Consider the following 14,422-nt stretch of genomic DNA (forward strand, 5'->3'; position numbering starts at 1 on the left):
AGATGGCAATCAACTCTGGTTGGTTAACAATTAATGAAAAGAATGAGTATTAAGAGAGGTAGACCTATTCTAATAAGGGGCTAGGGAGAATAGGACTTTTATTACATCACTCTCCCAGACCACTCCCAGGCCAAAGTAATCTAGACAAAGGATCTAACCCCCTACTCAAGCCGGAGTAGAACACCATGGGCCTTCCTAGTCCGGTGGCATCTGAACAAGACTGAGGAGAATATTAAATCCAGTTTCCTTATCCGCCCTATTCTTCAGGGGCTGATTTCTGAATGAAGAAATAGGGGGAAAACCTTAGTCCTAATTCAATAATTAGCTATTAATAGGAGAGAAATAATGTTTTTCATTATAACAGAGAAGTAAGAAAGGGATAGGGCTTGGATGGGAAATAACTTTTGTTTTAAGATGTCTACCGGACATCCAGTTGGAGACACCTGAAATGCAACTGGAGATGCAAAACTGGAGGTCGGCAGAGATTAGGGCAAGGCTTGAGCCACGTTAGTCTGAGAAGGGATGAGAAGGTTTGGAAGAGAAGCCACCTAGCAGGACTGCCCAGCTGGGGTAGTGGACCGTGTCTCAATGCACCTGGCCGAAGGGCAGCGCATGCTGAAGGTTGGCTTGGGAGATGGGGGAGGGGAGGGCAGGGAGCTAGGAGCCGTGTGCAACGGAATTACCTCACCCAGAAGTCAAGATGGGAGCCAGGGGGCCGAAGGGAAGGCAGGAGAGGTGAAAAAGCGCCGGGTAAGGGCTGGTTTTCAATCAGCAAACACTCGTGAAGCACCTACTACGTGCAGGTGTCACCGAGAAGGAAAGCCACCACCTCTGGAGGTCTCCATTCCACAAGGGACTGGAGCCAGAGGAGAGCCCCAGTTAGGAGACTCTGGGCCAACTCGAGCGCAGAAGGGTTACCCTCCCTCACAGGAGGGCCCAAGGTTATTTAGCTGGCGGTCCCCGGGGGCAGGAGGGCCGCCAGGTGGGCAGAACCACAGCCAGTAATACGACCTCCCGGGCAGCAACCGTTCCCGCAGCGGTTAAGAACACGCATGCGCATCGAGAACAGCTCCGCCTCCTCAAAGACGATTGGCTAGTTTGTACGTCTGTCGCGCGGGAAAACCAATAGAAAGCCAAGGAAACAACCGAGGCCGGTCGGCGATCGTTTTGAGTTTGGGCGGGCTTGGGGTCGCCGGGCTTCTCTGGGGTTTTCCTGCTCGGGCCATGGCGGTATTTCGGGACATGGAGGAGGTGAGCCAGGGGCTGCTCGGTCTGCTCAACCCGAGCCGAGCCGGGGCGCGGGTGCGGCGACTTCTGGGGCGGCAGGAGCGGATCATCGAGAGGCTGCTGGACACGAAGACGTGCCTTCACCGGCTCCTCTCAGGTGCTGGAGCTGGGCGCGAGGGGCGGGGTGGGGGTGGGGTAGGGAGGACGCAGGGCGCAGGCGCAGGGGGCTCCGGCCTGGGGGGCGGGGTTGGGGGGGGGGTAGGGAGGACGCAGGGCGCAGGCGCAGGGGGCTCCGGCCTGGGGGGCGGGCCCTGACCTGGACCCACCTGTGTTTCGCCGCTGCCCGTTGGATTAAACTCGTAGTCCGTTCTTTGGCGTTTAAAGCCTTTTCTCATTACTATCCCGTGATCGATCGATCAGCAACTATTGATTAAACGCCTGCCAAGTACCTAAGACTGTCCTAGGTGCAGGGAAAACAAGTACAACGAATGACACCTGGACAAGTACATATGAAACAATGCAGCCCTCCTAAAGTTAAAGTATCCCAGTCCGTGCGCAGGACTGTGCAGCTCCCCCACTTGTTGTTAAACAGAGTAAATGCTTGTTGATTAAGTTTTAGTGGTCATTCTCTTCTCAGATTATTGTCTGTATGCTTGTCTGTTTACACGCGGAATATCAACTCCTTCAGGGCAGGATCTGGTTTTTTGGTTTTTTCTGTGTATTTGGAATTTAGTTAATAAATACTTTTTGGGCTGGATTTGTCATAAGACAGGGACAAAGGAAGGGACTGAGAACTGATATAGCACCTGCTCAGCACTAGGCACTGTGCTAAATGCTGTACAGACCTTGTTTCATTTGATCTTCACAACAACCTTGTCAGGTAGGTGCTGGTATTATTCCCATTTTACAGTTAAGTAAACTGAGGTAAACAGGGTAAGTGAGTTGCCCTGGGTAGTAAGGATCTGAAACTATATTTGAACTCAGGTTTTCCTGATTCCAGGCCCTCCAGGTGCATATTAACCACACCACTCAGCTGCCTTTATGTACCTTTCAAGCCAAACCCCTGACTTTACAGAGGGAGAAAGTCATCTGTAAAAGGGACTTGCTTATGGTCACCATGAAACCAGTTAATTATTGGCAAAGTTGGGATATGTGCCTAGGTCGCCTGACTCCCATCCTAGGGTTCTTCCTATCCTATCACAAAAGTCTTTTCCGTAGTCATGAAGTGTCAGAGCCGGGGAAAAAGTCATAAGACATATATTCAGAGCTAGAAGAGACTTTAAATCCCCTAGTCCAAACTTATTTTACAAATGAGGATACTGAGGCCCAGAAAGGTTAGTTGATTTGCACAAGGTCACACAGGCAGTAAGTGGCATTGCTGAGATTTGAACAAGGTACTCTGATTCCATATCTAAGGCTTTTCACATTCTGTAAGGGAAGAATTATAGTCTTGTGGGAAGTTATTTCCTGCAAATGTTACTACTACCACATGAAAGTGAATTTTCGATCCAGATGCCTGCTTTCCTATTGCTGCAAAATTTGAAAATAATAATAGCATTTATGTAGCACTTTAAGGTTCGCAAAGTGCCATACATGTGTTATCTCATTTGACCCTGTGACAGATACTAGTATTATCCCCATTTTATAGATGAAGAAACTGAACTGGAGAGGTTAAGTGTCTTGCCCAGAGTCTCACAGCTAGGAAATACCTTGGTGGGATTTGGTCTCAGGTCTTCTTGACTCCTAAGTTCAGTGCTCTTACCTACTGCACTATCTATCTAGCTGCCTAATCTAGGCATGTGTCAAGGGCATAGTTGGTGAATTTGCAAATTATAGTTTATAGCATACTAAATCTTTAGTTGCATAACTGATTGAAAAGTTGAACTAATACAAATTCTACTGTGCTTTTTGTTTGTTGATGAAATGTTTGTTTGGCAAAGCAAAATGCCATCCTAAAAGCTCTACTTCAACAAGATGTCTCATTCATTTAGCAAGTTTTTTGAGGTGCCCAACTATATGCAAGGCAATGAGGGGATACCAGTCCATTCCCTGAAGGGGCTTCCATGGGATGGGGGGGTTTTAAAGGGCAAAATGTCATTCTAAAGACTTTCCTTCAACAAGGGGCCTCATTCATTCAGCAAGACGTTTTAAATGCCTGCTGTATGCAAGGGAATGGAAATACCAAAGCAGAAGCAAAAAACAGTCCGTTCCTCAAAGGAGCTTACCCCCTCCCAGATGTGAGTGACATACATACATTCAGTTAAGTAAATAGAAATATGTATAATGTCATTTGGGGAGAAGATCACTAATAACTGGGAGCTGTATAGAACTTGTAGAAGTTAGTACCTGAGCTGAACCTTGAAGGTCAGATAAAAATTATCTGAGCGTCTATTGATGAAATACTTCCGTCAGCCACTGAATCAATGATGCAGAGATAGTGAACTGCCCTTTTATCATTATACTCACAGTGTGGGCTCAATTGAGTATCCAGTGAGGCCAGAGCATTCAGCAACTTCATATAGAATGAGAATATTTTTAAAAAGTGGAATTTTGCAGAAAGCAGGTGGGAAAAATAAGAGTAAGAGTGACGAGTAATAGAAAGAAGGAATAAAGGGCACCTGAAGCTTGTTTCCCAAACCTGGTTGTGCAGGTGTGGTGCCCTTGTCTCTCTAAGGAACACGGTCTGGAAGCTGAAAATGGAGACTGGGGCAGTACCCTCGTATCATAGTGTTGACAAGAAGCCTGAGATAGAACTTCTTTCCCCTCAGTCTTTCTCTTATCACAGTCATAGCAAGAGACCTAGGACAGAAACTCTCTTGTCACAGAGGAATTCTGAGATTCCAAGATGCAAAAGTGAGAGGTGAACAGAACTCTGGGCATATGGGACAAGTGGGACAAGCTGTTCAAAGGCATGAGTGCTGAATGTGTCATGGCTTATCAAATAATAAATAGCATAGTTTGACTGGAAGGAAAAGCATATGAAGGGGAGTAATGTTTTTTAAAAAAACCCTGAAAAATAGCTTGGAGTTAGATTGTGAAGAGTTTTAAGTGGAGAATTTGCCTTCTGTGGAGCCACTGAAGTTTCTTTTCATCAGGAATGCTTGAAAGTTCTTTCTTCAGTTAAAAATCCATTTTTCCCCTTTGTCATTATGCTCAGACTTTCAGGGAAAGTATTTAGTCTTAGTTATAGGCCTACCTCTTTCACTTTTTGGAATATTGCATTCTAAGATCTTTCATTTACAGTAGAACCTGCAAGGGCTTGTGCATTCCTGACTTCGGTTGTATGGTACTTGAACTCTTTCTTTCAGACTGGGTTGCAGTCATTTTTCTTTGACCTGAAAACTCTGGATTTTGGTTATGACATTCTTGGATGTGATCAGTGGATTCTTTCCATTTTTTACTTTGTCTCTTAGCTGAAATAGGTCTAAGCAGTTTTTGTTTATGATTTCTTGAAAAAGAGTGCCCGGGTTTGGGGGTTTTTTTAATCATGGTCTTCGGGGAATTCAGTGATTCTTAAGTTATTTTTCCTTGACCTTTTTTCCCCAAGTAGTTGTTTTTGATATTAGATGCTTTTTAATTTCTTCCTTTTCAGAATCTTTTTTTAAAATATTTCTCATCTTACAGAGCCACTGATTTCTGTCTGACCTATTCTAATTTTCAATGAATCTGTTATTTGAATAAGATTTGCCATTTTCTTTTCTAAGCTGTTTATTGTTCCAGTTCTTCCCTGCAGCGTTTTTATTTCATTTTTTATCTTTCATTTCTTCCAAGTATTCATGCAGTCCTTATAGATAATCTATTTTTTTTTTGAGTCTCTCCTTGCAGTTGTCATAGAGTTACTGTGTTCTAGGTTCTAGGATTTTTTGGTGTCTCTGGATCTATAAATCTTTATAGTGGTTGGTGTCTTCTTTTAGTCATATATTTAGTGTTATTTTTTGAATTGGGACATTGTGCCAGGGCCAAACTTTGTCCCTGCTGTGTTTTGAATGGGCTGTTCCATCCTGCTTGGTCTCAGCCAGGGTCACCTGTGTTGCTGTGCTGATCTGTACCTCCCAGGGTGTGTCTGCTCTAAAAGTGCTAGTAAGTTTCAGGACCCCTCTATACACACAAACCTCTGGGTCTTTGGGGTTAAAAAGGGCTAGATCTTCAGAGCACTCTGTGGTGTCTCAGGACAGAGGATCTTGCCAGTGTCAAGCTCTGTTAAAACGTACATGGTTTTCCAACGTCCACACTGAGGAAGATTTTCAACAGCCCCGGACCTTCTTGTGGAAGCCTTTGCTCTTGCTGTCTCAGAATATAGAGCCATGTAGGCTAATCCATCTTTGGTCATGCTGGGCAAACGTCATCTTGTTTGCTGACTCTGGTTTTTCTGTTGCCTCCTGTAGGCTTCTGGCTTTTTGTACAGTTCTGGAGTAGGTAAAGTAATTTGTTGCAGTTGCTAATTATTGATCATATTTTTTGTGTAGTGCTTTGTCCAGGTTTTGCTGAAATAGGTATGTGAGAACTTGTCTGCCTATTTCTATTCAGGTAGCTGTCTTTTCTATTCAACATTCGTCCCCCCAAGTTTCTTCAGCAGGGAATTAACATGGCCAAGCTTGTGTATTAGCAACATCATTTTGACAGACAAGAAGGGCATATTTGAAATGAATCCTTTTTTTTTCCATTCTTCTGTGTATGTGGAAATGTTCATGTTTGGTAATGACTGAAATTCAGAATAACAAAAAGAAAAAAAAAAGGAATATCAGCTTGGCAGCTGGGGGTAGAATGGTTTGGGGAGGAGAGAGGCTGGAAATGAGGGTGCCTAAGTGAGGTCAGGAGACTTTAGTCCAGGAAAGAGGCGATGAGAGTGTGAAAGACTCAGATGTATTTGAGAGGTGTTGTGGAAGCAGAATCACCCAAACTTGGCAACTGATTAGATATGAGTAGTGACAAATGACTCGAGGATTGGAAGTCTGGATGGCTGACCTTTGATAGAAATAGGAGGTGAAGAAGTGGAGCAGATTTAGAGAGAAAGAGAATTGAGTGCATGTTAATTTAACAGGATTGTTAGGAGGCTCAAAAGAAATAATGTATATTATATCAATAAATATTAAGTGCCTACTATGTGCGAGGCACTGCACTAAGTGCTACACATAAAAAGAGGGGCACGAAGTGGTCTCAGTCTCAGGGAGCTCACAATTGAATGGGGACAACAACGTGCAAACGCATGTATCCAAAGCAACCTAGCAACAGAAGAAACAGGAGAGAATTAACAGATATTTTACAAACCTTAAGAGCTGCAGATGTTATTATTCTCCTGCCTCCTCTTGAAAACCTTGAGTGTTGGAGAACTCAACTCTCTCATGAAGCAGCCTATCCTATTTTTGGAGAGCTCTAATATTAGGAGATTTTTCCTTCTTTTCAGCCAAAATTTCTGAATTTCCAGTCATTGTTACTAGTTCAGCCCTCCGGGGCCAAGAACTAGTCTGATTCCTCTTCCAAGCATTCGCTTTTCGTACACTTGAAGACAGCTGTTTTACTTGCTCATAGCCATAGGGCTAATAGAGGTCAGGCATAGGCCTCAAATTCTGGTCTTTTAACTCTAAACTCAATATTCTTTCTCCTGTAACATGCTGCTTACCCATATCATAATTTGCATACTGCCAACCAAGTTCTACCCAAAGGGCAGTCAAGCCAAACTCACTGAAGCAGCAAGACCCCTTGAGGGAAAATCAGGGAATAAGGAATGGGAATATACATTTATTAAGTGCCTACTGTGAGCTACACACTGTACTAAGCACTTTATAAATGTTATTTCTTACTAATATTTCATGTTTTTGTAAGTGCTTTAAGGTTTGGAAATATGATTTCAGTTGATCCTCACAACAACTTTGGGAGATAGGTACTGTTATTATTTCAATTTTACACTTGAGGAAACTGAGGCAGGCAGAGGTTAAATTACTTGCCTAGGGTCACATAGCTAGTAAGTATCTAAGGTTGGATTTGAACTGAGGTCTTTCTGACTCTCGGCCCATCACTCTATCTGCAATACCACTTACTTGTTAGATCAGAGACAGCATGGGCCGGGCAGGTCAGACCACCACCACTACCACTTTGCCCAATATCTCCCCTCAGGCCCTGTTGGAGACAGCCAGGATCCTGAAACTAAGAACCCTGATAACAGTAACATTAAATAATAACATCAGAGAATGACCATCCGCTTTGCTGCTCTGCTCCTCAGGACCATGGAACCTTTCCATCTAACTTACAGCTAGAACCTTCCCTATGTGTGGTCTTCCCCATCAGAATCTGAGCTCCTTGACAGCAGGAACTGTCATACTTTTCTAGTTGTATCCCTAGCACTGAGCTTAGTGCTTTGTTCATAGTAAGTGCTTGTTAAATGTTTCATTCATTTGAATGAATGAAATTCATTGAGATTGATCACTCTTGTCTAAACATCTGCATTTAATTCTCACTCATTGTGCCTGGAGGAGACCTTGGGGTTCTTAAAAACTCTTGGAGTGGGATACCACCTCTGGCAGGTCCCACCCAGATGGAAGAAAGCTTCAGATAGGGCCCCAGTAGTGGACAATGGATGTGTCCTGAGGACTAGTCTAGTTAGGATTTATAGACACTTCTTACTAGAAAGCTGGCCACAAGATGATTTATTTCAGAATTCCAGAGTCTAGGAATTGGAAGGGTCTTGAGAAGCCACATAGACCAACCCATAGGCAACCAAGAGCTCCTTCTGCAACATCCCAGACCAGTTGTCTCTCCTTGAAGCCTTCCAGGGTAAGGTATCTCACTGCCTCCAGGGGCATCTCATCATTGGGTAGGGTAGTTCTGGTGTTTTGGAAGTTTGTTGAGCCTAAACCTGCCTCTGGCTACAGAAGCTCAGGATATGGCCTCCTTAAAGACAGAGCTCTGAAGTCTGGCACAATGGAGGGAACACCCAAACCAAAGAGATCAGAGGCCCCCAGAGTACTAAGGTTGGAGCATTTCTCTCATTTCTCCTTGTTAATTTTTAAACTCTGTGAAGACAAAGGCTTTCTGATTTGTCTCCATAATTCACCTCAGCACTGTGGCACACTGCTGTCCACTCTGCCTCTGCTGCTCTGCCTGATCTCATTTCCATGGAAGAAGATGCCCCCTGGTCCTCTCCCTCCTTATCCTCCCTCACTTTCCTGCCTCCTTTTATGTGTTGTCTCTCTACCCCTGTTATATTGTACTCTTCTTGAGGGCAGGGACAATCTTTTTACTTATTGTATCCTCAGCACTTAGCACAGTGACTGGCACTTAGTTTGTGTTCATCCTTCGTTGCCGAAGAAGACCATGCCATCAGAGAAATGATGACATGACTTGCACTTGACTTTGTTTTGAGTGAGGGAGAGCTGTGCAGGTCACCAGCCTCACTTTTCCTCCAGAGCCATCTGAATCCAGTGACCATATATTCATCAGGATGACAAAATAAATGTATTTTGGATTGGAAATAAATATTGCTGCTTACTCAGCTTTTGAATGAATGAATATTGCAAACATAGGACAAGAACACTTCAAGAATTCAGGGAAAGGAGAGGATCATTTGTGACTGAAATAATCAGAGAATCTTCATGAAATCTTCCTGGTACTTGAGCTGAACCCTTGAGGGGAGAGTGGAAAATGGACAACCATCAAGATGGGGGAGCGTAGGGCTTGAACCTAGTGCTCTTGCTCCTAAGCCCTTAGCGTAGGGACATCCAGAAGTCATTTTAACTACCTTTGGGGTAGGGAGGGTAGATAGGAGTGTCGAGTCCTGCACCCTCTCCTATCCTACTCCTTTTTCCCTGGTACCTGGTACCAGGCCTGCTCAAGCTGCTTGTGGCCCTCAACCAAGAGAGGAATATCCCCAGACCATGCCCAGACCATCTTAAAGGCAAGATGAAGGAAAGTCTATCTTTGGGGAAAGGCATTTGAAAATGCCTCACCAAACAAGAGGTAGAAAGGTTCACAGGAGGTGAAACAGATAATTTTGATTACATAAAATTTAAAAAAAATTTGCACAAACAACCAGTGGGAACTAAAATTAGAAGAGCGGGATAGTGGGAGGAAAATCTTTGCAGCAAGTTTCTTGGATAAAGGTCTTATTTCTCAAATATATAGGGGACTGAGCCAAATTTATAAGAATTAGTCATTCTCCAATTCATAAATAATCAAAGGATATGAATAGGCAGTTTTCAGAGGAAAAAATCAATGCTACCAATAGTCATATGAAAAAAATGTTCTAAATCACTAGTAGTTAGAGAAATGAAAATTAAGACAACTGAGGTACCACATCATACTCATCAGACTGACTAAAATGACAGAATAGGAAAGTCACAAATCCTGGAAGGATGTAGAAAAACAGGTATGCTAATGTCCTGTTAGTGAAGCTGTGAACTAGTCTAACCATTCTGGAAAGTAATTTGGAACTCTGCCCAGAAAACTACTAAAATTTGCATATCCTATGACCTGGAAATAATGCTACTATATCTATACCCCCAGAGAGATCAAAGAAAAAAGAAAACAACTCATATGTATAAAAATATTTATAGTATGTCTTTTTGTGGTGGCAAAGAAGAGATGGTCATCAACTGTGGAATGACTGAACAAATTGTAGCATACGATTGTGATAGAATGTTATTGTGCTTTAAGAAATAGTGAAGGGGATGGGTTCAGTAAACCTGGGACAACTTGTATGATGCCAGGTAAAGTGAGCAGACCCATGAGAACATTGTACAAAAACAGCAGTATTGTAAAGATAAGTAACTTTGAAAGACTTAGCTACCTTGAACAGTACAATAATCCAAGATATTTCCAAAGGACTCATGATATAAAATGCTATACACCTCCCAATAATGAACCGATGAACTCAGAATGAAAATTGAAGCATTTTTTTCTCTTTCTTTTTCTCACTTTTTTTCTGGAACATGACTAATGCAGAAATTTTTTGTGTGACTTCATTTTTAATAGGTTTTGTATTTCTTACCTTCTCAGTGAGGGGATGGGAAAGGGAGACAATTTTGAATTGAAAATAAAATTGAATTTTTAAAAAAGATGAATGCCTCTTATTTGTACTGTACATTTCCTGAATAGTTTGCTGGGTGCTTGTTTTCCCAGAAGGAAAGGGAACCTTGGCTATTCACTGTTTTTCCTAACAAAGCTTCTGATGTTGAATATACCCTCTGGTCTGTCTGCAGAGATCCTTGCTGTGGAGGAAGAAGTGGCCCAGAAACTAATTGATGAGAAAGAAACAGCACAACGTGTTGAAACCAAGTTACAGAAACTGGAATCTGAGCTTCAGAAGACCAATGAGAAGGATGCCAGTCTAAAGGCTGATCTCCAATATCCTTGTCCTTTTTCTTTTAAAATACCGTGTTGATTTTTTTTAATATCACTATAACTTTCCAATGACTACCCCCATGTCTAGAGAATTCTTTCTTTTTTATTTATTACAATAAGTAAGTAAAGATAGGGACTAGGCCTATGATTTCATTGATATAGGGATCCCCTGAATGAGAAAACTCCCTCTGCCAATGCAGGTCAGCACCTCTCTGTAACTCTTAGTCTTGAAGAGCTGCCTACAGTACTGAGAGGTAAGTGATCTGTCCAGGGTCACATAGCCAGTACATGTCAGAGGCACAGCTGGAATCCAGGCCTTCCCGCTCTTTCTCTACCACACTAAGCTGCTCCTCTAACACACGAATGCATCATGGAGAAACTAATCAAACCATTGACTGTGTCTAAAAGTATCTACCTCATTCCACACATACAGTCTGTTACCTCTTTACTGAGAGGCAGGAGAAGGGTTCCATCCTCAGTCCTCAGCAGGCAGGATTAGCTACTGCATCGATCAAGAATTCCAAGGTTTCCTCTGCCATTTTCCTTTACATGATTATGGTCATCGTGTCACTTGTTCTTCTGATTACACTTATTTTGCTCTACCTAAATTCATACATGTTTTCTCATGAGTAGGAATTCTTCATATTCTTCGAACATTTTCCAAATAATGGCTCTCTACTTTTCTTCCAGTTGTTTATCACTTCAAAAAGTGCTGCTAAAATATTTTTGTATATATGGGACCTTTCCCTCTGTCTTTGACCTCCTTGGAGTATATGTCTAGTCGTAGAATTATTGGGCCAAAAAGTTAATACACTTCAGTAACTTTTTAAGTATAATTTCCAGTGATTTTCCAGAGAGGCTGAAAAAATGTATGCCTCCATCAATAGTGCAGTAGTGCACTCATTTTCCCATAGCGCCTCCAACATTTATCATTTTCATCTTTTGTCATCTATATTAGTTTGGAAGTGAGATGAAACCTCAGAGAGATGAAACCTCATTTGCATTTATTTTATTAGTGATTGGCAGGATTCTTTCATATAGTTGTCGATAATTTATGTTTCTTCTTTTGACAACTGCCTAGTCAAACTCTGACCATTTATCTTTTGGGGTAGCTTCTAATATCTTTTTCCACAGGTTTGAGTTCAGAGCCAACCTTTAGCAAAGACTTATCCTTTGAAATAGACAAGTTAAGAGTTTCTTGTGAATTACATATGTTTATGGATTTAGGAGAAAGGTTCTCATATTAGAGACCAGGATTGCAATTTTGATAGGACCAAGATAGGAGAATTCAAAAATGAATAGCTCTTTAACTTCCTGTTGGACTCTGTTGATGAAACAGCTGGAAGAACTCAAGGAAATGGAACAAGACCTCACAAGGAGAGAAAGAGAAGTGGATGAAGATACTACTGTTGTGATCCCTTCAGCTGTGTAAGTGTCCCATAATGTACATCCCCAGGAACCCATGGTCATGTTAGATTGATGTGTTTGACCTAATAAAATGACATCCATTTTTAGCAGATATTCTTGACAGGAAGTCCCTCTTTGATGCCTCATCAAGTGACTCTGGGTTCTTGGGAGTTATACCAGTGGAGCATGAGCTCTATCAGATTATACCATGCTGGTTCCCACAGCTAATCATCATTCAAGAAACAGCCAAATTAAGTACCGAGATCACCAGAAGATTGGCTACCGCAACTCATGGAACTGTCTGTTAATGCTTGGAAGTATCATAGAATTTAGAGCTGGAAGGAACCTTAGAGATCATCCTGTTCTCTCATTTTGTAGATGGGAAACTGAGGCCCAAATTGGTTAAAGAAATCAAAATTTCTTTCAGTGGATGAAACTATACGTAATAATAACTTAAAACTAGAATATTAACGTATTCCCAATTACCAAACCTTTTGTATTTTCTTTTGCAGATATGTTTCTCAACTTTATCATCGAGTCAGTAAAATTGAATGGAATTATGAATGTGAACCAACTATGATCAAAGGCAGTATCCTTCTCTGACTGTCAAGGGGACAAGGGTACCAATGGGAGTGGTTGTAAATAGAAATTTGTTTTCCTTTACTTTGGCTCTTCAGTTCATCATGGTCCCAGTATTGCCCAGCCTATCCATTTTGACATTACCCAGCACTCTAAGAAGTTTATCAGTGACTATCTCTGGAACTTGGTGGATACACAGTGGTGACCAATCCATTGACCTCATTGGTGTGTGTTTGGGAGGCGGGAGGTATGAAGTGGAGGGGTGCTGCATTAGGGTGGATCATCTTAGGGATGTTCATTTATGTGGATGCTATACCTTTTGGTGCATATGTATTTAATATTGTTATTATTATTTCATGGTCTTTGATACCTTTCAGCAAAATGTAATTTCCCTGCTTATCTCTTTTAATTAAATCTATTTTTGCTTTTGCTTTGTCTGAGATCATGATTGCTACCCTTGCTTTTTTTACTTCAGCTAAAGCATGATAGATTCTGCTCCAGTCCCTTACCTTTACTCTGTGCGTGTTTCTCTGCTTCAAGTGTGTTTCTTGTAAACAACATATTGTAGAATTTTGGTTTTTAATCCACCCTGTTAAATGCTTCCATTTTATGGGTGAGTTCATCCCATTCACAGTTTTGATTACTATATATTTCCCTCTGACCTGTTTTTTTTCCTGTTCATCCTTCCCTCTTTCCTTTTACCCTTACCCTCCCCACCAGTATCACAGAGAGATTAACCGAGGGTTTGAATCTATGACTTCATTTAACATTATATCCAAGATAACATCCACCAGCCCATCAGCTCCCTGAGAGTAACTGGCAGTTTGAGACCTCAGTTCTCCAGATTAGGCTGCAGAGTAAAAATGGCCACTTGATCATTTTTCCTAAACTCATAGCTCACTATCCAAGGAAAGGACTAAGCGCCAAGTCAGAAGTATATTCCCAGTGTCAGAAAGGACAATTAACTAGGGCAGGAGCTGAACGATCTCTTGGCTTCTAGCTTGCTATCTAACAGCTGCCAGGAGATGGCACTAAGAACAAGGTCCTGAGCCCCACTGTTCCCTTGTACTTGCAGGGCAAACTAGCCAACTAGCACTTATTCAGCACCAATATGCCAGGTGCCATGCAAACCACTGAAGTCCATTGGATTTCCCAGCCCCAACATGGGACTTAAGAGTGCTGGGAGAATAGTATGATTTAATATCCCAAATGATTCTTGCCAAGCAAAGAATTCAGGCCTAACCCAGAGGACTAGGTGTTATATTAAAAATAGCATTAGTGACTCCTTTTTGCCTTTACCATTGTGTGAGGCTGTTTCTGCTGCTTCTAAGTCATCCAGATCTGGAGAAGTCACAAGATTATACCCCCTCCCAAAGGTCACCCAGCTTAAGGAATGTCACAAAACTACCCCTCACCTTTTTACCTCTGTCTTCCCCAAATCCTCCATGAAACCAGATCTCTCAGTCCTCATAATCCTGTTTTTCCTTCCCTCCAAACTGCATGTTAAACTGAATAGAAACCAACCTTCAGGGTCCTTGCCTCCAGAGAGCCTTGGTCTCCATTTGTTTTGTAACTGCATGTGTTCCTAAATAAATTGTTTGTCTGGATGAAACTTGGTTTCTTTATTCCACTGTAACATTAAACAAAGAATCAAACCCAACCCAGGGGACTGGGTTCTGTGGGGATACAAGCTAAGGATGTGATCTGCAGAGACGTTAGGCTGGTTCCCAAGAGATAATTTTTTTAAAAAGGGAAATATTCCATGTTATTGGCCTCTGGAGCCTGATTAAATTATAGCTGGGGATTACCTGAACCCAGAAGACCTAATGCTTCAAACTTGCATGTCCCCAGCAGGGTTCTACTCTTCTCTGTT

General features: G+C 42.1%; 1 protein-coding gene across 1 annotated transcript; it reads left to right on the forward strand.

Annotated features, from left to right (window-relative positions):
• The first annotated feature begins 690 nt into the window (after nucleotides 1–690).
• On the forward strand, nucleotides 691–12,989 carry SPC24 (SPC24 component of NDC80 kinetochore complex). Its single transcript, XM_072602316.1, has 5 exons — nucleotides 691–1,384; nucleotides 10,422–10,566; nucleotides 11,887–11,991; nucleotides 12,483–12,559; nucleotides 12,648–12,989. The coding sequence occupies exons 1-5, from the start codon at nucleotides 1,225–1,227 to the stop codon at nucleotides 12,752–12,754; spliced, it is 594 nt and encodes a 197-aa protein (XP_072458417.1). The 5' UTR covers nucleotides 691–1,224; the 3' UTR covers nucleotides 12,755–12,989.
• The last annotated feature ends 1,433 nt before the right edge of the window (nucleotides 12,990–14,422 follow it).

The sequence above is a fragment of the Notamacropus eugenii genome, chromosome 4 (genome assembly GCF_028372415.1).
Source record: "Notamacropus eugenii isolate mMacEug1 chromosome 4, mMacEug1.pri_v2, whole genome shotgun sequence".
NCBI lineage: Eukaryota > Metazoa > Chordata > Mammalia > Diprotodontia > Macropodidae > Notamacropus > Notamacropus eugenii.

Coding starts and splice junctions, on each gene's coding strand:
- SPC24 (XM_072602316.1), top strand. CDS start 1,225: ATGGCGGTATTTCGGGACATGGAGGAGGTGAGCCAGGGGCTGCTCGGT. Junction 11,992..12,482: donor GTTGTGATCCCTTCAGCTGT/GTAAGTGTCCCA, acceptor TTTCTTTTGCAG/ATATGTTTCTCAACTTTATC. Junction 12,560..12,647: donor ACCAACTATGATCAAAGGCA/GTATCCTTCTCT, acceptor TTGGCTCTTCAG/TTCATCATGGTCCCAGTATT.